The sequence below is a fragment of the Neoarius graeffei genome, chromosome 7 (assembly GCF_027579695.1).
Source record: "Neoarius graeffei isolate fNeoGra1 chromosome 7, fNeoGra1.pri, whole genome shotgun sequence".
Lineage (NCBI taxonomy): Eukaryota > Metazoa > Chordata > Actinopteri > Siluriformes > Ariidae > Neoarius > Neoarius graeffei.
The window spans coordinates 62,825,131-62,851,402 of record NC_083575.1 but is presented as its reverse complement, the minus strand read 5'-3'; the positions used below and the strand labels follow the sequence as shown (position 1 = coordinate 62,851,402).

General features: G+C 44.9%; 1 protein-coding gene across 1 annotated transcript in view; it reads right to left on the bottom strand.

The window, feature by feature from the left end:
- The window catches only part of LOC132889575 (inositol polyphosphate-5-phosphatase A-like), a 363,076-nt gene that overhangs the window by 209,909 nt on the left and 126,895 nt on the right, over positions 1 to 26,272 (bottom strand). Inside the window, exon 3 of the mRNA XM_060926225.1 lies at positions 785 to 885. Coding sequence (XP_060782208.1) covers positions 785 to 885 — 101 coding nt within the window. The remainder of the gene's footprint in view (positions 1 to 784; positions 886 to 26,272) is intronic.

Genomic DNA, 26,272 nt, shown 5'->3' with positions numbered 1-26,272 from the left:
TGATAACGAGTTCAAGCAGGTGCCATTAATACAGGTAACGAGTGGAGGACAGAGGAGCCTCTTAAAGAAGAAGTTACAGGTCTGTGAGAGCCAGAAATCTTGCTTGTTTGTAGGTGACCAAATACTTATTTTACCGAGGAATTTACCAATTAATTCATTAAAAATCCTACAATGTGATTTCCTGGATTCTTTCCCCCCATTCTGTCTCTCATAGTTGAGGTATACCTATGATGAAAATTACAGGCCTCTCTCATCTTTTTAAGTGGGAGAACTTGCACAATTGGTGGCTGACTAAATACTTTTTTGCCCCACTGTATCAGCTCATGTACAACTCGATTTTTCATGGAATAACTTTGCATATTATATATATGCGCAATCATGTTCACCTTCTGTGGTTTACTCAATCTAAAAATAACACACTCATCAATATCCACGTACATATTTAATAGCAGAGTTGCTGTTTTTTTGTTTTGTTTAAGTGGACTACTGAAAAAGATGTATAAACCTTCAAACAAATGCTTTGATCGACATCTAAATATTTCTCACTATTAGCTTCAGGATCTCATTCTCAACCCCTGAATGAGTTCACGTTAAACATGTGCGTGTTAGTGCGAACTAGCTAGTCATGTATGTAGGGCGAAAACAATATTTAGAAAGCTGTCCTACAAAACCATTTCTTGTGCGTGTGTGAGGAAATGAGGAGAGTTGTCAATCACAGTAGCAATGTCCTAAAAAGAGATTTTTGAGAGCAGATCTTCAATCAGAAGGAGACAGGAACACTTACTTGACGAAGCTGTCCACGTGTGCCATGGACTCCTCGTAATTCTTCCCACCTACTTCTTGACAGTGTAATGCCACAAAGTGTGGTTTGTGTGTGTGCACCGTCTGTAACAGAGCACAAATTTGGTGTAGGTTAGACCAAAACAATCCGATTACAGCTTTAACACACATCTGATTGTCAGATTTTTAATCGCAAGTATCAGCATTGCACATAAATTTGTTTGACTGTAAATCGCATTTACTCTGCTGTGTCGCCCGTATTGGGCCTGGGTGTCTATACGCTAAAAAGTGCGGCGCATACAAATTTCTGACTGCAAGAAGCACATTATGAATGACGGGGGGGGGGTCCATAAAATCTGATCTGACTGTTCAAGCCGAGCCATGTCCACACATCTTTCTACTTGATTCAAATAAATAAGGCTCTAATATAATTTAAAAGCCGCAAATTGTGTTAAAAAAAACCCACAGAATGTCAATGCTCAATAAAAGGACTGAGAAGAACAACTTTATTCATCACACACTTGTGAAATTCCTCTCTGCATTTAACCCATCTGAAGCAGTGAACACACACATGCGTGCACACACATGAGCAATGAGCACACACAACACATACCCAGAGCAGTGGGCAGTTAGGTGCCTCACTCAAGGCCGTCACATATTAACCTAACCGCGTGTCTTTGGACTGTGGGGGAAACCGGAGCATCCAGAGGAAACTCACGCAGACACGGGGAGCACGTGCAAACTCCACACAGAAAGGCCCCCGCCGGCCGCTGGGCTCGAACCCAGAACCTTCTTGCTGTGAGGCGACCGTGCTAACCACTACACCACTTTGCCGCCCTCCATGCCGAGTTTTGGTTTGTTTCAAAAGTATTATATGTGAAAATACACTCAGACCACCTTCAGACGTGAGTATGGTTCATCTGTGATTCATTTTTTGGGCCACTAGATCTGTGCATTGTGAAAAAACTAGTGCCAGTTCACTTTACATTTTACTTTATAAATAAAGAATTAAGGGGTGACATACATGCATGCATAGCACCAGTTTTCTGTCACCTCACCAAAAACAACTCGAATGTGGTCCTATAACAAGGTCAGCAGTGTTGGGTAGCGGCAGAACAGAAAAGGTAATCGAGACACAATTACGCTACAAGTTGTTCAGCAGCAGTAATAATACAACCCCGATTCCAAAAAAGTTGGGACAAAATACAAATTGTAAATAAAAACGGAATGCAATAATTTATAAATCTCAAAAACTGATACTGTATTCACAATAGAACATAGACAACATATCAAATGTCGAAAGGGAGACATTTTGAAATTTCATGCCAAATATTGGCTTATTTGAAATTTCATGACAGCAACACATCTCAAAATAGTTGGGACGGGGCAATAAGAGGCTGGAAAAGTTAAAGGTACAAAAAAGGAACAGCTGGAGGACCAAATTGCAACTCATTAGGCCAATTGGCAATAGGTCATTAACATGACTGGGTATAAAAAGAGCATCTTGGAGTGGCAGCGGCTCTCAGAAGTAAAGATGGGAAGAGGATCACCAATCCCCCTAATTCTGCGCCGACAAATAGTGGAGCAATATCAGAAAGGAGTTCGACAGTATAAAATTGCAAAGAGTTTGAACATATCATCATCTACAGTGCATAATATCATCAAAAGATTCAGAGAATCTGGAAGAATCTCTGTGCGTAAGGGTCAAGGCCGGAAAACCATACTGGGTGCCTGTGATCTTCGGGCCCTTAGACGGCACTGCATCACATACAGGCATGCTTCTGTGTTGGAAATCACAAAATGGGCTCAGGAATATTTCCAGAGAACATTATCTGTGAACACAATTCACCATGCCATCCACCGTTGCCAGCTAAAACTCTATAGTTCAAAGAAGAAGCCGTATCTAAACATGATCCAGAAGTGCAGACGTCTTCTCTGGGCCAAGGCTCATTTCAAATGGACTGTGGCAAAGTGGAAAACTGTTCTGTGGTCAGACGAATCAAAATTTGAAGTTCTTTATGGAAATCAGAGACGCTGTGTCATTCGGACTAAAGAGTAGAAGGATGACCCGAGTTGTTATCGGTGCTCAGTTCAGAAGCCTGCATCTCTGATGGTATGGGGTTGCATTAGTGCGTGTGGCATGGGCAGCTTACACATCTGGAAAGACACCATCCATGCTGAAAGGTATATCCAGGTTCTGGAGCAACATATGCTCCCATCCAGATGATGTCTCTTTCAGGGAAGACCTTGCATTTTCCAACATGACAATGCCAAACCACATACTGCATCAATTACAGCATCATGGCTGCGTAGAAGAAGGGTCCGGGTACTGAACTGGCCAGCCTGCAGTCTAGATCTTTCACCCATAGAAAACATTTGGCGCATCATAAAACGGAAGATACGACAAAAAAAAAAAAATAAGACCCAAGACAGTTGAGCAACTAGAATCCTACATTAGACAAGAATGGGTTAACATTCCTATCCCTAAACTTGAGCAACTTGTCTCCTCAGTCCCCAGACGTTTACAGACTGTTGTAAAGAGAAAAGGGGATGTCTCACAATGGTGAACATGGCCTTATCCCAACTTTTTTGAGATGTGTTGTTGTCATAAAATTTAAAATCACCTAATTTTTCTCTTTAAATGATACATTTTCTCAGTTTAAACATTTGATGTGTCATCTATGTTCTACTCTGAATAAAATATGGAATTTTGAAACTTCCACATCACTGCATTCCGTTTTTATTTACAATTTGTACTTTGTCCCAACTTTTTTGGAATCGGGGTTGTACTATTGACAGGAACAACAGTTGCTGTATAATACTATGAGGATACTGCGTGTGTGTAATATATGCAGCATATGCATGTGTTTTGTCTACCACAACCCCTCACGTCAGCCAGTAATACAGTCTGTATTTTCGCTCTATGGCATGAAGCATGAGTTGATTTTGATGGTTCAGTATCAGAAGTCTGTTTCTGTTTTACCTCCGATTTTCATCCAAATGATGGCGTTCCTTCAGCAATGATGGAACGATACTTTAGGTGTTACACAGCTATTACACTCTGGCAAAAATGCCATGAGGCACTTTCAGACTAAACAGTTCTCGAGAGGAATTACTTCCTGAGAAACTCCCCAGAGAACTACATACCTCTAAGGGCTTTTTTTTTGTTCGTTTGTTTATATCCACACCACCAATGTTAACGCTGAAGTGATGTAAGCAGGTCGACGGTTGGCATAGTGATGTCACTTCTGCACAACATCCAACAACAAACCTGGACTTCACTGTTGGTCAAGTCCCCCCCCCCCCCCCCCATATATAATAAACACAAAATTCATTGACGCAAAAAAAAAAAGGTACCCCATGAGTACATGTGGCTACTGCTTATAAATAAAATTGTTTTCTGATACCATGTCCATACAGTAAATATAATCTACATTTACTCTATGAGGCAGTAGCCACAAAAATGAAGCGTAATCCAAAAATGAGCAATTTAAAAAATATCACAGAAGTAAAATACACCAAGTCTCTGTACTTTATATTATTCCACTCTTATCTCTTACAGTTTTCAAAACTGAAACCTCTGAACTGAGGCTGACATACACATGCTGTCGCCATAACCGAAACTCTTATTTCCCAAAAATGGCCTGGCGCTAGAGCTCAGTGGTCTCAATAATCTTTTCGACAACTTCCTGTAACAACTCGGAAGTGCGTCACATCTACATCACACATGGGACCACTGGCCGAAGAAGGCGAGGAAAGGGGGACAACCTGGAGTATATTTTAAAATAGGAACGCACTTTCCCTCGGTAATAAGCATAAACATGTCCGAAAGCGATTTCTTTCGTCGTCTAGTCCATTTATTTCGAATGGTGAACGGAATTGTATACATTCACCAGCCATTTTAATCGGAACACCTGTATGCGCAGTGCACTATTGTTACGCTCATTCTCACAACACGATGACAGTGGCTACAGCCTCTATATATGGCAGTAGCCACAAAAATGCTTAGCAAATTCTATACGCTGGTAATTAAACAGCTAATTCATATTTAAATATGATTCTATTAAAAAAACGAGTTCTTAAATCTAACTGTATTAACTTTAGGGCGTTGTGACTGGTTGTTTCTTAAATCGTACGTAGTCTTCTTAATTCGTGGAAGCAAAGTGTACAATGCGTGATTGTTCATCACTTTCAGTTTTTTAAAGATATTCCTATCTTGAGGTTAAGAGCTTTTACTTACACTGGCTAACACTTTACATGGATTTTTAAACATGATGGTTGCCAGTGCTGCATTGGCTCATGTGTTTAACATATCTTGAAGAACGCTTACTTTTAGACCAGTCACTTTACATTTACGTCACTCATGGGTCCTCTTGTGCTGGTAGAGTACCTACCCTGAAGTAGGAGCTTAAAACTTCCCTCAGAACTACATTCATTCATTCTCAGTTCCTGCAATGCAGACACACACAAAAAAAAAAAAAAAAAAAAACACCACAGTTTTAAGAACTATGAAAAAGTTCCTCCAGTCCCGAAGCACCAATGGGGCAAACAACAAGTGGTCTGAGATTTCATCAATGCTTAAAGGAACAGAAAGTGTCAAGTAAATACACGCATGGGTTGGTAGCTTGTAATCCTGAGAGCCTGTAAGAAAAGTTTCAGGCATGTTTGACCATTTATCAGAAAGTTGAGAGTGTTTTTGGATCGCTACTCTAATGCCACCAGTAGGCTGCTATGTTGCCTGTTGGAAGGGCGATGTGTGATGTCATTTGGGTGCAAGGTTGAGTGTAGCTCTTCAGTACTGAAGGGGCAAAGCGAAAGGTCTACTAAGGTGACCATGTCGATTTTTTCACTATACATCTGAAATAGCGTATTAATGAGCTGGAACCCTGACTTATGGACAAACCTGAACTCTTTACCTGTAAAACGAGACTGAAACTGTGTGTTATACTACTCATTAGCACGCTTAACATGCTCTCAACTCATTCATGAAAAACTTCAACAAGACGTCACCAGGCTAGCCTACCGTAATTACTGTAATATGTAGTCCAACCCCCGCGGCAACACAAAGAGGGTAAACAAACACTGCTTTACTATACAGGATTCAGGTAAACATTACAGGAAGATGCCCTTGTATGAAAAACCTGCGGAAATATTGCCAGGAACACCCAAGCTGCTGGTATGGTCTGGATTTATTTGGTAAAATTCATACATGTTAAAAGATACAGTATAAATAGCAATAGCACCGAGGACAACACAAAGTATAAAATACACTTATTTCCAATGTGGTCCTCTTGATGACAGCAGGAAACAAAATATAAGAGAAAATAATAAATTGACAAAATTGTATAAACAACGATGAAAGGTCATAAGCAAAAAATATATCCTAACTGTAATTATCACAGAGTACAACTAGATTACAGAAATGGGACCAAATGATTAAAAATTAGTTTTATATATATATATATATATATATATATATATATATATATATATTTTATATATATATATATATATATATATATATATATATATATATATATATATATATATATATTTATTTATTTATTTATTTATTTATTTTATATATATAAAAAAAACCACACACACGATCATAAAACTGGGTTTGGAATTTACTCCATAAAAACTGTTTCACCAGTTTCTTAAAATGATCAAGCGTTTGACTAGATTGTACTGATCGAGGTCGGCTATTCCACAAAAATTCCTGTCCACCTAAAAGAACTCCGAATGGTTTCCATAAAGCGTGACGTCACTTACAATACACGGCCGTATTCGACAAAATGGACCATAGCGCCAATGACATTTCTTCACTGATTTCCTCGAGTATTTCGGACAGTGACACGAATAATGATGATCATGAAAAACAAGCATTACCATATCAATTAATTACACACAAGGGAATAATATTTATAGAGTTGTTTTAGTTAGTTATTACCGAGGCTTTTCTGACAACACTAAATCAAAGCAAGACACCCAACAAACATCAAGCCGCTTAGCTGGATCAGCAATTATTACGTTTACACCCAAAGGAACTCAAAATAACATTACACTTAATAGAAAAGTTAGGGAAGCCATAAAAAGTGTTTTCTTACGCACTGAACTTCTCTTTTGCGGACGACTGACCGTGTTGTCTCGTTTGTCTTGTCCGCTTTTTGGCCAAAGACTGTGGGAACTGCATCTGGATTTAGCGCTGGCTTGTATGGTATTCCTAATGCCGGTGCATCAGAATTGTTTGAGCGAAACAATTTTCTTCAAAATGTTCCGAGCACACGAGCCGTGTGAAGCAGGTGTTCGTTTACCCTCTTTCTGCATTGCCACGGGTGTTGGACACTCTACTACAGTAATTACGGTAGGCTAGCCTGGTGATGTCTTGAAGTTTTTCATGAATGAGTTGAGAGCATGCTAAGCGTGCTAATGAGTGCCAGGAACGTGGAAAAACTCACGCACTTGTCTCTTGGACAGATTTAGGTAAGTCAGATTGTATGCAGATCTGTTTGTAGGTTATCTAGCAAGGTTACAGTCTGCAGAACGAGACCGTCACAGCAGCACTATTTGTACCGGGGATGTAAATATGAAAAGTTACCTCCTCCATTCAGTCACATAGGAGTAGATCATCTCATCTCATTAGGCCAAACAAAATGTGTGTGTTTCCGGTTACCCGACCGACCCTGTAAAAACACTGCGACCCTTCAACTGTTTATGACCACGATAAACAAACTATTTCTCATGCCCGACCCTACCTGCTTGGCAGCCACCTGGCGAGTCAAACGAGAACCGCTAAGGCATGTCATATAAACCACTCGGTATTTGCCGAAAGACACAAGGCCCATCAGGAGTAAATTGACAACCAACACGCCCAGTTGCATCCCGAGGCGCGGGGCTAGCCTGCCCAGGCAGCGCTGGTTCGTTGGGGACAGGGCAGAGGTCGCTGGCTGGCAAGTTTGAGGCAAGGCTGGGGCCTCCCCTGCCTGAGTTACGAGCGTCCAAAGTCGGGCAGGAGCCGCCGATAGAAAAACGAAACTAAAGCCAATCACCGTGGCTCTTCGTCCCGAGGCGCGGGGCAAGCCTGTCCTGGCAGCGCTGGTTCGTTGGGGAGAGGGCAGAGGTCTCATGCGGGGAAAATAATTTAGTGTGGATATGGCTAGATAGTGATTGAAATAATGCATACATCACAAGGAACTGTTTGCTCAGGCTATAAATCAGGTATTCAACACTTCCAATGCTATTCTATACTCAACTTAAGATATCTGAATTGATAATAAATCTGAAATTGGAGGAGTTTGTGTCAGTGAAATGATACATTCCTTGATTTCCTCCTGATTTAAACCTTAGAGCAAATAGTATGAACCATGGACTAACAGGGCTGAAAAATGAAAGCATTTGCATTTATTTTGCAACACAATTTACAAACACAGAATAGGAAACTTAAATATAGGAAATTTGGTTTCTTTATTTGAAAAGAAAATGGCACAGAGCAGCTGTATTCATTAGAACAACATAAGTGAACATTGCATTCATAGACAGAATAAGAAAAAACATGAAGCAAATATAATGTCATTAAGGCCGAGATGTTAGGCATGCGCCCAATTTTGATAAACACACAAGACATCAGTTTTAAGTATAAAAGTCCCCACTAGTATATAAAAATATATTTTGGAAATGTTCAGAACTAAAGGGAATAGATCTAGGTACTGGACCACCACCACCACCACTCTGGCCACCACCAAATAGATTATCCACTAAAATATTCCCATTTTACCTGGAAAATGAAAGTATGCCATCATTATTAGAACAATTTATATACAAGTGCATCCTTATATCATCAACGATATCTGATGACTAGGTTTAGTTTTGAACGAGTATTTTGCAAAAAAAAAAAAAATGTTTTCAAAGGAAACTTCTCACTTTTTCCTACCTACCCTAGAAAATTTGTCGTAAAATTTTGGGATAAACAAATTTTTTTTCCCTACCTACCTACCCTATTTTGAAAACCCAGGAAACACATTATTTTGTTTGGCCTTATCTCTAGCCGCTTTATCCTTCTACAGGGTCGCAGGCAAGCTGGAGCCTATCCCAGCTGACTACGGGCGAAAGGCGGGGTACACCCTGGACAAGTCGCCAGGTCATCACAGGGCTGACACATAGACACAGACAACCATTCACACTCACATTCACACCTACAGTCAATTTAGAGTCACCAGTTAACCTAACCTGCATGTCTTTGGACTGTGGGGGAAACCGGAGCACCCGGAGGAAACCCACGCGGACACAGGGAAAACATGCAAACTCCACACAGAAAGGCCCTCGCTGGCCCCGGGGCTCGAACCCGGACCTTCTTGCTGTGAGGCGACAGCGCTAACCACTACACCACCGTGCCGCCCCAGGAGGAGATCAGCCGTTCACTATTCCCTCGCTGTTTATCAGTGACATCGGTATTATCTTTCCCACTCCACTTTTTTGTTAGGGAAATGCAATTGTTACATATAAACTTTTAATGAAATAATCTCCAGCCAGGGGCAACTTAAAGTCTTACTCGCTATGCAGAGCTTCCCAAATGACGTCAGAGCACTGCCGGAAATGATCCGGGGGGGGGGGGGGGGGGGGGCGTTTCTGATTGGTTAAAATATTTTTAATGGCAGCCTCCATGAAATCGTCCATTCTGCATAGAAACTGACTTTCGGAGATGGATATCTTAGTTGTGTGAGCTCCTTATTTTCAATTATTCACATGAATCTGTATTTTATATATCATAATCTATCTTCATAACTGTATTTTAAAAATGGGTTCTATTTCGTTTCTACTGACCGCCAGAGGCGGTGCTTTCAGCACATGGATATCCATCACACGAACGTGCAGGTCGAGTAATAGTAACAACAAAGTCACGTGTGACCTGGGTGACGTCACCCCGTGACCCCGGCATAAAAGACCGGTAAACCCAGGAAGTGACCTCTTACATCTTCTCGCGTTTGCAGGTTGCGAGTTGGATTGAAATTTGGACAAAGCGCTGTGGTAGTTTCGTTACCCGTAGGGTTGGGGCTGTGCTTATGCACCCTCCAAGAAACTGCGCTAAGTCCACCAACTCTTTTCTTCTTGTCGTTATATTCGTATTGATTTATTACTCCGTAAGCTGAGCGCTCTCGCTCGGTGGAGTTAGCTGATTAGCCCTCCGGGGCGGTGTCCTCACCGCTGGAGGCCGGCTTGTTTTCGCTTCAGGTAAGCGGGTTTCATTTATTTAAATTAAAGCGGCGTTCCTCTCGCCGCTGTTTATCAGTTCTGCGGCGCTGGGCGCCTATCCTTGTTAATATTATTAACCACCTTGTTTTGTGTAGCCTCGCCGCCGGCCTGTTCACAGGCCGGCTGTCTTGTGTGTTGTATTCGTATTGATTTATTACTCCGTTAAGCTGAGCGCTCTCGCTCGGTGGAGTTAGCTGATTAGTCCTCCGGGGCGGTGTCCTCACCGCTGGAGGCCGGCTTGTCTTCATTCAGGTAAGCGGTTTTCATTCATTTAATTTAAAGCGGTGTTTCTCGCCGCTGTTTATCAGTTCTGTGGCGCACTGCGCCTATCTTTGTTAATATTATTAACCGCCTTATTTTGTGTAGCCTTGTCTCCGGCCTGCTCACAGGCCGGCGGTCTTGTGTGTTGTATTGTTTGTTACTCCGTTAAGCTGAGCGCTCTCGCTCGGTGGAGTTAGCTGACTAGCCCTCCGGGGCGGTGTCCTCACCGCTGGAGGCTGGCTTGTTGTCGCCCAGGTAAGCGGTTTTCATTAATCTAAATTAAAACGGTGTTTCTCGCCGCTGCTTATCAGTGCTGTGGCGCACGGCGCCTATCCTTGTTAATATTACCGACCACGGGTGTGTTCACCCGGTCGTTTTTCATTACCGCCTGATTGTTTATTTTGGGCTGCTTACTTGGGGTGTTCTCGCCCTATTTTTTAAGTTCCCTTCTGCCAGCCAGGCGTCATGGACCTCTTCTCTCGCTGCGCCAACTGCCGGTCCCCCTCGAACCGGAGGATGGCCACCGCGAGTGCCCCTCATGCCTGGGTATTGATCACCTGCGGCAGGGGCTGACGGACATGGCCTGCGCAGACTGCATGTGCCTGAGCGTGGCTGCGCGGACCGCCGGGCTGGCTCGGCTGGATTCTCCGTCTGACATCCCCCGGGCCTCGGGGGGACAGGACACGGTGTCGGCTGCAGCAGCGGGGCCCAGCAAGCGCTGTGGGCTCCCCCACACGTCTTCGCTTCTAAGGCGAAAAAGAAGCGCTCGGGCGATTTGGCTCAGAAGGTGGAGGTGATGTCCACCGAGCTGGAGGAGATGAAGGCCCTGCTGGCGAATCTTCAGCCTCCGCCACAGGGGGCAGTGTTCCCGCAGCCACCCCTTCTGCCTGGCAGCCCGACTGTTCACCATCACCACCGCTTCTGTCACCGGCCGTTGATGCACGCGGCCTGGATGAACTGTCGATCCGGGCTTCGGAGAGCTTTGACTGCGGTGGGCCCGATGGTCACGGCTCCACCTCTCCGGCCGGTTCCCAGGCCATCAGCCATGGCACCGTGGCAGCGTCGGAAGGCGGATGCTCATCCATCCAGCCAACGCTGAGGGCTGCATTGGCCCGTCTGGGGTTGGACACGCCCCGGTGGCCCAGCATCAGAGCGCTTTCTTCAGAGGTCCCACATAGCCTTCCTCGTTGTCTGTTCCGCCCTCGGCCTCATACATCGAGGAGTTACAGAGGTGTTGGGCGGACCCTAGATGCCTTCCCACCTCCCTAGTGACTGCAGGGCCCTGGCGGCAATGCAGGACACCCCTACCTATGGCCTCCTGCAGATGCCCAACATTGAGAAGCGGCTTTCATTCATTTAAATTAAAGCGGTGTTTCTCACCGCTGTTTATCAGTTCTGTGGCGCACAGTGCCTATCCTTGTTAATATTATCAACCGCTTGTTTTGTGTAGCCTTGTCTCCGGCCTGCTCATGGGCCGGCTGTCTTGTGTGTTATATTCGTATTGTTTTACTCCGTTAAGCCGAGCGCTCTCGCTCGGTGGAGTTAGCTGACTAGCCCTCCGAGGCGTGTCCTCGCTGCTGGAGGCCGGTTTGTTGTCGCTCAGGTAAGCGGTTTTCATTCATTTAAATTAAAGCGGTGTTTCTCGCCGCTGTTTATCAGTTCTGTAGCGCACGGCGCCATCCTTGTTAATATTCCCGACCACGGGTGTGTTCGCCCGGTCGTTTATTTTTTATTTCCGCCTGATAGTTTATTTGGGCTACTTACTTGGAGCGTTCTCGCCCTATTTAAGTTCCCTTCTGCCAGCCAGGTGTCATGGACCCCCAGACGCTGGAGGGGACGAGCGCGGCATCACGGGAGCTGTGTGACGCGGCTCCAGGCCTTTGCCTACTCGTCGCGGGAACTGGGCAGGCTGATGTCGTATCTCACCCTCGGCCGCCAGCAGATATGGCGGGCACAGTCCCCTCTGGCCGAGCCCGACCGGCGTGTGCTGCACTCTCTCCCTGTTGTCCCCGGGGAGCTGTTTGGCGAAGCCACTCAGCAAGCCCTGGATCGGAGTGCCCAGGTCATCTAGGCGTAACAGCAGTTCGCTGGCCCCCGCCAGGCCCACCACCATGGCAATGCTGCCCAGTCCTTCAGGGGGCCCACACCGACTCTGTCTCGGCCACGCACCCGCCAGGAGACCAGACGGGTTGATGACTTTGGCCGCCCCACCACCTCCCGGACCCGCGGTGCCGCCCCCTACACCCAGTCCGCTCCTCGTCGCCCCCATGGTGACCGACGGGGGCGCTCTGGACGGCGCTGACATCAGCGCGCCGGCGGTCGGCCGCTTTTCCAGCGAACAGCTCCAAAGCTGGAGAGCGTTGACCCCTGGGTGCTGGTGACCCTCACCGAGGGTTACCGCATCCAGTTCTGCCGCCGTCCACCACGTTTCATGGGGTCAAACACACCACCGTGAGCCATCCGGGGAAGTCCCTCGTCCCCCGGCAGGAAATCGCCACCCTCCTGGAGAAAGGAGCAGTCTCTCCCGTCGACAGGCAGAGACAGCAAGGTGGGTTCTACTCCAGGTATTTTCTGGTTCCGAAGGACGGCGGTATCCGCCCGATCCTCGACCTGAGGTCCCTCAATTCCCACTTGAGGACCATGAGATTCCGCATGCTGCGTACAGTGGATGTCTTACACCACATCCAGGCGGGCGACTGGTTTGTCACCTTCGACCTGAAAGACGCCTACTTCCATGCTCCCATTGTGCCACACCACAGGCAGTTCCTGCGGTTTGCCTTCGAGGGCCAGGCTTTCGAGTTCAATGTTCTGCCCTTTGGGATATCGCTGGCACCCCGTGTGTTCACCGGGTGTGCGGCAGCGGCATCGGCACTACTTCAGGCAAGGGGTTTGCGTGTCCTGCCTTACCTGGACGACTGGCTTGTCTGTTCACGGTCAGCAGCTCAGGCCCGCACCAACATCGCGACTGTGCTCTCGCATGTCGTAGAGCTGGGGCTCAGGGTGAATTACAAGAAGAGCTCGCTGGTGCCCAGCCAGGAGACGACTTTCTTGGGCATGCACCTGGATTCGAGGTCGTTGATGGTAACTCCCTCCCAGACCAGGATCCACAACATCCGCCTACTGCTTGGCCGCTTCGGACGGGGTAGGTCACTCGCCCTGAAGACCTTTCAGCGCCTGCTGGGCATGCTTACGGCAGCCTCCTCTCTGGTCCCGCTGGGACTTCTGGACTTGCGCCGCTTCAGAGGTGGTTCAACGGTCTCCACCTCCACCCGGTGCTGCACGGGCGCAGCACATCAACGTGCTGGAGCTACGGGCTGTGTTCCTCGGCCTACAGCACTTCCTCCCAGGCCTGACCGGCAGACACGTTCTGGTGCGGACGGACAACGCTACGGTAGTGTACTACATCAACCACCAGGGAGGCACAAAGTCCCTCCAGTGCTTGGAAGTGGCTGGCCAACTTCTGCGGTGGGCCCATCGACATCTCTTGAGCCTGCGTGCCATGTACTTGCCAGGCACTGCCAACAGGGCAGCAGATCTGCTGTCCCGCCAGGACCCCGATCCCGGGGAATGGAGACTCAACCCAGCGGTGGTTCTCGCCATCTGGGAACGTTTTGGCAGGGCAGAGGTGGACCTCTTTGCCTGCCAGGAGTCGACACACTGCCCTCTGTGGTTCAGCCTCCATGGCCCCAGTCCCCTGGGCCAGGATGCGCTGGCGCATGCTTGGCCGAGGCAACTGCTGTATGCCTCCCCCCCTCTGCTGCTGATCGTGCCAACCCTACACAGGGGTGTGATGGACCACCACGGGCTGCTTCTTGTCGCCCCCCCCGGTGGCCGGGCCGAGTGTGGTTCCCAAGTTGCTGCAACTTCTGAACGGCGACCCCTGGTGCCTGCCAGTGAGGACTGACCTATCACAGCTGGGAGGGCAGATCTGGCACCCGGATCCAGCCCGTCTGCAGCTCTGGGTATGGCCGCTGAAGGGCCGGACCCCCTGCGAGGTCCTTGTGAGCCGGCAGTGGTCAACACCATTGCAAGCTCTCGGGCACCCCCCACCAATGCCCTCTATGCCAACAGATGGAGGCTTTTCTCCAACTGGTGCTTAACTCGGGGGGAGGAGCCTACATGCTGCCCCCTGCCGACCATTCGACTGTTCCGCCAGTCTCTGCTTTGATAAGGGTCTTACCCCTGCCACCATCAAGGTCTATGCAGCTGCCATCTCTGCTCAGCATGCCAGAGTTGGGGGAAGGACCGTGGGGTCCCACGCCTTGGTGGCACGTTTCTTGAAGGGTGCTCTCCGGTTGAGACCCCCCCGACGGAGCCGGGTACCCACATGGGACCTTCATTGGTGCTGCAGGCTCTCTGCGACGCACCGTTCTGAGCCCCTGCTCACGGCAGACATTTCATGGCTCTCCCTGAAGACTGCTTTTCTTCTGGCCATTACATCGACGAGGCACGTCGGGGAACTACACGCGCTGTCAGTCAGTGGGGAGTGCCTGCAGTGGCACTCCGGCGACAGTGGGGTCACCCTGTAGCCTAACCCCTCTTTCCTCCCGAAGACACTCTCTGCTACCTTCGTCAACCAGCCCCTTAGCCTTGCGGCGTTCGAGGCGGGCCATGGTGAGAGGTCGGAACTTTTGTGCCCAGTTCGCGCCCTCAGGGTGTACGTGTCGCGTACAGAGGGCTTCCGTAGGAGTGACGCCCTGTTTCTGTGCCACACAGGACCAACGAGGGGTCTGGCGCTCTCTAAGCAGAGGCTATCCAAGTGGATAGTCGAGGCCATATTACATGCCTACAGGCACAGTGGCTTCCCGATTCCTCCGGCTGTCAGGGCGCACTCTGCACGGGGCGTGGTGGCCTCATGGGCATCACTGAAGGGCGTGCCCCTTTCAGACATATGCAGCGCAGCCTCCTGGGCTTCCAGCTGCACCTTCACCAGGTTTTACCGTCTTAATGTCGTCCCACATAATCCTGTGGCGACGGCTGTCATTCCAGGCCCGTCGCAGCAGCACTGGGTACGGGTAGGCACTCCTCATGACCTGGTTGGTATTAGTCATCCATGTGCTGAAAGCACCGCCTCTGGCGGTCAGTAGAAACGAAATAGAACGAGGGTTATGTATATAACCGCGGTTCTATGAGTTTCGGATGACCGCCAGAGCTTGGCAGTCACTCGGAGTGTACACGAGAAGATTTGCCAAGAGGTCACTTCCTGGGTTTACCGGTCTTTTATGCCGGGGTCACGGGGTGACGTCACCCAGGTCACACGTGACTTTGTTGTTACTATTACTCGACCTGCACGTTCGTGTGATGGATATCCATGTGCTGAAAGCACCGCCTCTGGCGGTCATCCGAAACTCATAGAACCGCGGTTATATACATAACCCTCGTTTTCTTTTCTTTTAAACTATCCAGACAGAGAACAGCCCCCTTTTAATTCCACCTGCACTGCAAACACCAAAACCACTGAGACTATTTGAGGCCACTCGAACAGGATACAGTACATCCTGGACAAGTCGGCAGGTCATCACAGGGCTGACACAGACACACACAACCATTCACACTCACATTCACACCTACGCTCAATTTAGAGTCACCAGTTAACCTAACCTGCATGTCTTTGGACTGTGGGGGAAACTGGAGCACCCGGAGGAAACCCACGCGGACACGGGGAGAACGCTCTCTAATGGATATTTATAACTCCCGCCTCACCCGCAAAGCCATCAGGATTGCAGGTGACCCCACCCACCCATCTCACAGCCTCTTCAGCCTGCTGCCGTCGGGGAGGAGACTGCGGAGTCTCTGGGCCAAAACCAGCAGGCTCAAGAACAGTTTTTTTCACCAGGCAGTCAGGAGGCTCAACTCCCTCCCTGTTCTGCCCCTCCTCCCCCCTCTGCCCCCTGCCACAGATTCTGCTCGCACACACCCCTGCCCCCCCCCCCCTTCAGCATCTGACATGTCATCCTCACAGTCCCCCCCCCCCAAACACACACACATCGTTCATTAACACACTGAACTCAGGGACCGCACATCTCACTTTGCCTCGCTCATTTGCACTATTCCGCACTACCTCATCTTAACAGCTGCTAGTTTGTTTATACTGCTTATTTCATGTTTACCTGCTATACCTCAAGTGCCCTTGACTGTTTATTTATTTGCACCAATTTACACGTATATATATATATGAGTGATTCCACGCTTATGGGTACTGAAATGGGGACATGAACTTATTTTTAAAAATTCACCTAAAACCATTTCTTTTTTTACCATCAGGTCACAAAACATGTAATCTTTAATGAATGATATGTTAAAAGATAACTTTAATTTTCTGAGATGTAATAAAAACATATTTATATGCCAAAGTCAAGCCTATGAGTTCCAAAATGATGTCTGTTACATTACTTCTGTTACGATTGTCCATCTCGCGTCTGTTACAAATTAATTACAATCTAGCTATATACCATGTTAATCTTATTGAAAGAATGTGTATGTTTATTCTACTACACATGTTTATTAATTATATTTGCTAAAACATCACCTTCCTATGTTTCAAAAAGTAATTCTACATTGTTAAAATTGAGAATATATATGTCCACAACACTTGTTACGTTCTGACTTTGGCATGGCATATAAATAGGTTTTTATTACATCTCAGAAAATTAAAGTTATCTTTTAACATATCATTCATTAAAGATTACATGTTTTGTGACCTAAGTTCATGTCCCCATTTCAGTACCCATAAGCGTGGAATCACTATATATATATATATATATATATATATATATATATATATATATATATATATATATATATATGAGTGTTTAGTCCATGTCTAGTTCATATCTAGAGTGTTTATACTGTCTGTTTGAGTGTTTAGTCTTTGTCTAGTTCTTATCTAGTGTTTACACTGTTTATATTGTTTTGTTTTTTTCAATTATTCTATTTTTATTTATTGCATTGCCTGTTTGCACCGTGGGTCAGAGAGGACTGAAATTTCATCTGTGCTGTATGTCGAGCATGTATAGCATATTTGACAATAAAGTTGACTTGACTTTTGCTCATTTAAAAAGAACTGTAGCTGAAAACATCCATAAAAAAATCTAATTAATTCCTGCCAGCCTCTTTAAACCCCTGCAGAAACTAATGCATATCAAATAAATATTCAGAGCATGGCTATAAGGGGGGGGGGGGATGCCCTGTAAATTGGTGGTGTGAGATAAAGTATGCGTTCCATTCACAAGTGCCTGGGCATTCAAGAAAAGTGATGACAGGTGTTTGAAAGTCAGCATGACTAGATGCCAAAGGGAGAGCTGTAGTGTACGCAGCATCATGGAGTATGCTTCAGTTTGCTGGACAAGTGGCACCACCACCTCGCTAAGGCTTCCTGACTCCATCAGCACTACGCTTCATTGGTGTGAATGAACAACAGGCCAGACTGGAACTAAACATCCCGTCCCTACATCACAGACGTCTGGTGTCTGCTACTGGTGTGATAGGCACACTAGCTCATGCCCACCAGACCTGAAGAGGATAGCTCCTCAGCCGTATGTGATCAGATGTGCAACTCGCACCAGCCTATTTATGCCAAGTCATGCACTCACTGAACCAGTCTCAAGAACCTACTCCACAGGCAGGACCTTCATCCACACTGCGGTCTGTATCTGGAATAAACTTCCAGACAGCGTAGTTGGAGAGATTAGTGACGATAGCTTTCAGTCTTTCAAAACTCGTGTTCATCACCATTTTGTTTTCAGTACTGTGATCTCGTAGGGAGAACTTCTTGGCTGCTGTGAACAACTGATCATCCCTTTTGGTTTACTATTATACTGCTTTGCTGCTTATGACCTCGTCATACCTCTTGTTCACCATAGTGTGCTATATTATTTTTTTAAAAAAAAGTAGGTTCTTTCAAAATAATACGTAATTAATATGCATGTAATAATTGCCAATTCATGATTCAATTCGATTTTCCCATGACACTATCAAGTTAAAGCGAGACGGCCTTTCGATTTCATAAAATCGGTGAAATTTAGTTCCCTCTGAAATTCAGTCAGTCAGTCATTGTGATATATGCTCATTTCTATAATATCTCAAAATATCAGGCCATTCTGTGGCTGGGAAGTTATTTAATTTGAGGGGATTCCCTAGCAAATAATGTGCATGAAACCGCTCGCTTCATGCAGTCATGCAGACAGAGGAAGTCCGTGTGCGCATGCTTACCTTGACCGTGCACTGATAGTTACATCATTCTGTCGCTAAATGAACAGCTGATCATCCTTCGCAACATGACGTCTTTGGTTCTCGCTTTCTGTTACTGTAGTCAGTCTTCCATGTTTCATTCGCACATACACGTCCTCCATTGTTCTCTCCTGTTTCAAATTTGTATCCCACAATGCCTTGCGCAAACAGGGAAAGCCCACCACGTGATGCATGATGTATCTTGAATTGGGTCATGGTGAAGCAGGAAAAAAAATAGCAGAGAATTTAGGGCCATGTGGCCCTAAATTCACTAACTGTTCTATTTTTAAAAAACCTAATACAATTAGAAGTCTGATTCAAATTCAGTAGCTTTCAGTCCACTAAACAAAAATAATTGGGTGTCAGGGAAAATTCTTTTTATGACTTAAACTTGAAAAATCTGAAAGGCAGTCTAGCTTTAAATAAATTGTTTCATTTTCTTAATAACCAACAGTAATTTTTGCCCACATTTGTAAAAGTTGGAGTAAAACTGAATAGCCTGTTAACCAAAATATTCCTTTTATTAAAAATGGAAAAACATTAACAACAAATAAATAGGCCTTTACTTAAACTTATGAACATTATTTCTCCTACCTGAAACTGCTTCTCTTTTCTCAGTCCGTCAAAAGAGCGCACCGATTTCTTATTCAATCTTTTTGTAGTCAATTGCATAACAGCTCTTTCCCATCTTAGATCAATAAGAGCTGCATTACTTCCACCTAGGGTAAAGTCACGTGTCTTCCTGCTATTTAAAAAACATTGGCTGGTGTTGGGTGGTATACCAGATACAGTATATTCCATTCAGCTTGCATGATACTGAACGAGTCGTGGACGAGTTCAGTATCATGCTAGCTGAATGGAATATATCTGATACCATGGAAAAAAGCTATTATTATTATTATAAGACATACACATAAGATGGAAGAAACCTGGTGGCCATGTTTGTTGACAACTTGTCATAGTCGCTCGCTAGCTAGGAAGCTTTACGTGTAATACTCATCTTGTGGAATTTTCAATTCACTGCGACCGTTTACTGCGGGTGCCGCCGGAGAACACAGAAATGCTTCGGCGTATGTGCAACAGAAAACACTCTCACTGGAGCGTCACATCAGCTCCGATGTGGGACATCATGTTGTCTTGACCACCATGCAGTATCGTAAATAATATTGAATGCTCATTCTCCATTGGGTAGAGTGATGTAATACATGTAGGATAAGCGATATGCTAACAATATTGCATGCTATCAAACCAAATGAATGAAACCTGCTAGAACGGAATAGATCATGTGTTTTTATTCCATCAACAAAAAAAGTGTCCTGTATGTATAATAATAATAATAATAATAATACTCATTATCTCTAGCCGCTTTATCCTGTTCTACAGGGTCGCAGGCAAGCTGGAGCCTATCCCAGCTGACTACGGGCAAAAGGCGGGGTACACCCTGGACAAGTCGCCAGGTCATCACAGGGCTGACACACAGACACAGACAACCATTCACACTCACATTCACACCTACAGTCAATTTAGAGTCACCAGTTAACCTAACCTGCATGTCTTTGGACTGTGGGGGAAACCGGAGCACCCAGAGGAAACCCACGCGGACACGGGGAGAACATGCAAACTCCGCACAGAAAGGCCCTCGCCGGCCACGGGGCTCAAACCCGGACCTTCTTGCTGTGAGGCGACAGCGCTAACCACTACACCACTGTGCCACCCAATAATAATAATAATACATTAATCTGCCATCTGCTGTCTAACCAACAAAACTACCGCTAGGAAAGACCAAGATTATGCAGCCTGATAACTGCGATTCATATTTTATCTATTTGAATAGTCAACTTTGTATTGCGATTTACCGTTGCACGATATACTATTGTATACTTAATTATTAAGTCAAGTTTATTTGTATAGTGCTTTTAACAGACAGTGTCACAAAGCAGCTTCACATGTTTGAATTAACCTTGTAATTTTTAAAACCAGTTTCTAAAAAAATAAAATAAACAGCAGCAAAGAGTCATGTGCTCTGAAAGACTTATACAAGCTGTAGAATGATAAATGTGACAGGATGCAAACAAAATACTGGCTTGGGATCAGGAGTGAGCAATACGACAAGGCTGAGATCACAATACCTGAAGACGTTAAATATAGGCAATCAGCAAAACAAAAGTCATGTTGCATTTTTTTTTTAAACCTAAAAAAAAAAAATTGTCCAAATACTGAAAAACACTGAAAATTAGGGAACGGAAAAATTGATACTAAATTTGAACATTTTTAAAGATTCAGTACAAATTTAACACCTAATCAGTTGATTCTAACCAAATTTTCTAATCATCATAAAAATGCCGTATCGTGTATGGTGACATTATTTATCACAATATTAATATGATATTTTCGTGTGACCCAGATCGACTTGGGATATCATGGACTGGATATTTCATGATTTTCATGCTCCATTCTTCAGGAAAATATTAAAGCCACAAGTCAGGCAGTCAGCACGTCCAGCAAGAATGCTTTCTTTACAGATCAGCTCTGTGTAAACGTACATGAATGTGACCTGCAGAGGGACTGCACGCTTTACTTTCAGGGGTTTGGGATTGTTTAGACCAGTGTGCGAGTTCATTCTCTGGAAGGGAAACAATGCAGATCAGATATAAACATGCACACGTATGGAAAATATCATCACAGATAACGTGTGTATGCCACTGTGCGCGTGTAGTCTTTGCACTCACACGTGCGTGTTCGTTCTCTTGGGGCCCCAGGCATTTAGCGCTCTCTCTCTCTCTCTCTCTCTCTCTCTGTGTGTACAATCACACACCATCCATCATCATCTATCTATCTCTCTCTACATAGAACATTTCAGAAAAGACAGAGATGAGGAGCAAAGAGACAGGGACAAGAGTCACACAGGAAGTAAAGAGAGAGAGAGAGGCGAAAGACAAAGGAAAGTAAGACAGGAAGTCGAGAGAGACAGGAAGGAAAGAGGGGGAAAAAAGAAAGAGAAGATAAAAGGAAGAGAAACCGGGAATAGACATACGAGTCGCTCGCTGGCTGTGCTGTGAAAAGTGTGCATGCAGACGCTCATCTAAATTTCCAAACCTGTCCTTGCTTAACTCTTGAATATTTTCTATTGTAATTACTATCATTAAAAAGCTTAAAATTTCTGCTTTGCAACAGATCTCATTAAGATCTGTTCAGTACTTTAGGAGTAACAGCAGGTCGAAGTTGGTACAACAGAGTAAAAACTCTGCTCGTGTGATGTCAGAAAACTGCCGGTGATTTTTGAGTCACGGGAAAGTGGTCAGGCTCTCTCTCTCTCGATCGTTTTACAACTGGATTACTCGTGAATATCAAATCAGATAAAATTTTATAGGGATGATCTCTCGCTCTCACTGTTTCTGATCAAGTATTCAGCAAAAATTTCCATCCGCTAGTTTTGATGTTTTGCTTCATGGGAGAATTTGAAGGGAATTTTCATAGCTTTACCTACTTTTTTTTTTCAAATTAAACTGATTCATGTAAATAACTATTTTAGAATATAACTGTAGTTGTTCTGATGAAAAATATTGAGATCTTAGTAGTTGGAATGAGATTTTTTTTAAAAAACCGGAAGTCAGAAACACAAGTGTCAATTTCAGTATAATTCACTGGATTTGTTTATTGGATGTGGACCTCATGTTTTTTTCAAGGTTCGCCTTGAAAGCTGTGACTATTAATCAAAAATAATAATTTATATTATTTCATATATACACACACAAGTAGGCCCTACTTAGAAATATAGAAGGCCTACAGAGCACAAAGATGGGATTAGAAATAATCTTTTATTCATTTTTTTTTTATTTTGATAGAGAATGCTAGATGTGAATGACGGTGCATATTTATGCATATTTTATAATTAACATTGATTTCAGGGGGCGTTGTGGCTCAGGTGGATAAGGCGCCATACCATAAATCCGGGGACCCGGGTTCGATTCCGACCCGAGGTCATTTCCCGATCCCTCCCCGTCTCTCTCTCCCGCTCATTTCCTGTCTCTACACTGTCCTATCCAATAAAGGTGAAAAAAGGCCCCCCCCCCAAAAAAAAACCTTGATTTCGGCTTCCTTGTGATGTATAAATGAGGGTTAAGATCAGCTTTATATTGCACAAATAAAGCCATTTGGTGAAACTTTTGAAGGAGAGTGTACCGATTTAACGTTTTTACCTAATTAGCATAATTTGTTTTTACTAATTTTTCAAACTTTGTATTCGGTATACAACCACCTATGTGCCTGCAAATTTCCATGTAAATATCTTGGGGGGGGGGGGGGGGGGGGGGGGAGTTAAGAAAAAAACATTTGATCTCATTGGTTAAATGAGGCCCATTTTGGACCACGTGATCCTCGTACAGAATATTACAACAGCTTTCTAAAAAATTAAGCTGTTTTTTCAAATCTTTCATTTGTAATATCTCAAGAATGGATAAACATTTTAATTCTGTCAAAACTACGTTGTTCTGCATTCAATTCTGAATTCAACGAGAGCCGTTTCAAGCGGTTTGGATTGAATTTTTCACCTGATATGCATACAGGGAGAGGAACAAGAGTAGACATGGAAAAGAGAGAAGGAGAAACCCATTGAAGAAAGAGATACGTGAGAGAGGAAGAGAAGAGCCAGAGGGATATAGCTATAACCATCAGTGTGTGAGTGGGAGAACACGTCCCTGGCGTCTGCCGCCACATGGCTGCGCTTTACGCTGTTCGTGTGTGTGTGTGTGTGTGTGTGTGTGTGTGTGTGTGTGTGACTCCAGCGGCTCCTTGTGTCTTATAACGGTCCATAGTGGAGTGAATTACAGTCCTCACACACACAGGGTGCTGGATGCTGGGCAGGGTGTGTATGAGCATCACTCAAGATTTGTGAGTCTCAGGGGACCATGAAGGCCAAGACGCACGCAGGCTTTTAGGTCGACTCGCACCCGCAGCCTGCATCATTCCCACTACGAGGCAAATCAAATAAAGGTAATGGAGAGCAATAACACTATGGATTTTCCATCAGGCGGCAGTGTGCCACTTAGTGCAGTGACCTGCACTAGACCCAGACTGCATTACATCTGCACAGCTTTCAGCTAACACTAGGAAGGTCAACACTATCTGTTCTCCCTGTACTGCATGGTACCAAAGAGAGCTGTGCCCGAGACTGTACTAACGTCCGCAGATACTCCGATCACACCCACTTCTGCAAGGCGCTCCGGTCCACTAAATGCTGCAAATGTGAAAATGAGTCATTTTTCTTCACTAAGGCAAGGTCATTTCATGTAAAAGAAGCTGAGCATTCCTAATCTGTGACAGTGAGGCTGGGAGAAAGGCAAGGCAAGGCAAGTTTATTTGTATAGCACATTTCATACACACAGGCAATTCAATGTGCTTCACAAAAAATAAAAGCATAAGAACAGTAACAAAGAATTAACATAAAAGTGAAATTATTACAATCCAAAATTAAACAGAAATTAAAATAAAGAATTAAAAGTAAAATCATTAAAATCAAAATTAAAAGAAATTATATCTCATCTCATTATCTCTAGCCGCTTTATCCTTCTACAGGGTCACAGGCAAGCTGGAGCCTATCCCAGCTGACTACGGGCGAAAGGCGGGGTACACCCTGGACAAGTCGCCAGGTCATCACAGGGCTGACACATAGACACAGACAACCATTCACACCTACGGTCAATTTAGAGTCATCAGTTAACCTAACCTGCATGTCTTTGGACTGTGGGGGAAACCGGAGCACCCGGAGGAAACCCACGCGGACACGGGGAGAACATGCAAACTCCGCACAGAAAGGCCCTCGCCGGCCACGGGGCTCGAACCCAGGACCTTCTTGCTGTGAGGCGACAGCGCTAACCACTACACCACCGTGCCGCCCAAAAGAAATTATGTTAAAGGAAATTAATTACACTTTAGGTAAAAATTAATCAAGTGAAAGCATCTGAAAACAGCTTTGTCTTGAGCCTGGATTTAAAACTAACAACAGTAGGAGCATTTTTGATCTCATCTGGAATTTGGTTCCAAAGCTTAGCAGCATAGCAACTAAAGGCTGCTTCACCACACTTCGTTTTGACAGCTGGTATTACTAGCAAGTTTTTCTCTTGTGATCTTAGAGACCTAGTTGATGCATATCAGGGTTTTTTCTAGAAAAATTTAGTACGAGGGCGCTCACCATGGCGAGGGAGCGAAGCGGGGGGGGGGGGGGGGAGATGGTGCCGGTTGTCCCCCCCCCGCCGTGCAAAGCCTTTGAAAAATGCTCCAATGGGACATTCTGAGGCTATCTGAGAGGGAAATTGTAACAAATTGTCAACATTTAAAAAGAAAGAAGTAATCTTCTGCCCCGGACAGTCTTTGGCTTTCTTCCGCTTCGTGCCGCGGGATGACATCTTTAAATGCCCAAGTGTCAACAAAAACAACTCGCGAACTACTTCTGTCAAAAGCTCCCGCGCCGGTGGGTGAAAGGTCATTCAGTCTCGAGAAATCTCGCTCTACAAGTCAGCTGACCTTGTATGTAACCCATGTCAAATCTCGCGAGAGCAGCCGTGACAAGTGAACAACTAAACAACATGGCACCTCAGTCTGGAAAACGCCAATTCGGATTGTTTTTGCACCGTCTGGCGGTGTATCTACTATGATTGGAATAGTTTTGGAGCAATTATAACGTATTTGATGATCAGACACATTGTCACGTAGTGTTGCTGGGATGTTTTCACGGAGTCGGTAAGGGGGCGCACGCCGAGAGTAAGAGGGCGCAGCGCCCCTGTTCCCCCGTTTAGACGAAAGCCTGCATATAATTGAAACATATCCAGTAGGTAGCTGGGTCCCATCCCATTTAATGTTTTAAATAGAAGTAATGCCTTAAAGTCAATTCTATAGCTCACTGGGAGCCAGTGCAGAGACCTAAGGATTGGAGTGATATGGGCTACCCTTTTTGTTCTTGTAAGAACCCTTGCTGCTGCATTTTGGACTAGTTGAAGCTCTTTAATGGTCTTTTTTGGAAGACCTGTGAAAAGGCTATTGCAGTAATCAACCCTACTGGAGATGAAAGCATGAATAAGTTTTTCTAGATCATGCTTTGATATGAGACCCCTGAGTTTAGAAATGTTTTTAGGTGATAGAATGCAGACTTTTTTACCACTTTCATATGACTGTTGAAGTTAAGTTCACTGTCAATAAGGACACCAAGGTTTTTGACAGTATCCTTTGCTTGGGAGATGAACACAGAGCATGATATTATGGGGCAATCTTACTTTTACGCCATCGTGTACACAGTCGAAACCAAAATAAATTAATTATATAGGAGGGCAAATGTCACTAGGGGTAAAGTGTCACACTTGGTCTCGAACAAGAAAACACATCTGAATTGAACTGAGCCAAAAACAATGCTATGACCACAAGCTTCCCCTCAAAAACCTGCACCAAACCCCTGTTGCCTGTGCATTTTTAACCTGGAAGAGTACAACAGTGAGCTTCAAGACTGACTGGTTTAGAAATTTAAAATCCAGTTTGCTGCCAGCTGCATTCGCACCTAAACATCATGCCAAACTTTAGTATTACTCTCTACAGACGTGGATTCTCATTAGTAGGCGTGTAATGATTCACCCAATTCATGATTCGATTTTCCCACAATGTTTTTGAAAAAAAAAAAGAAAAATGTTACCAATGCAACATTTATTTTCCAATTCTTTATCAACTTAAACAACTTGACGCTGACACCTTTCTGTTTTAGCCA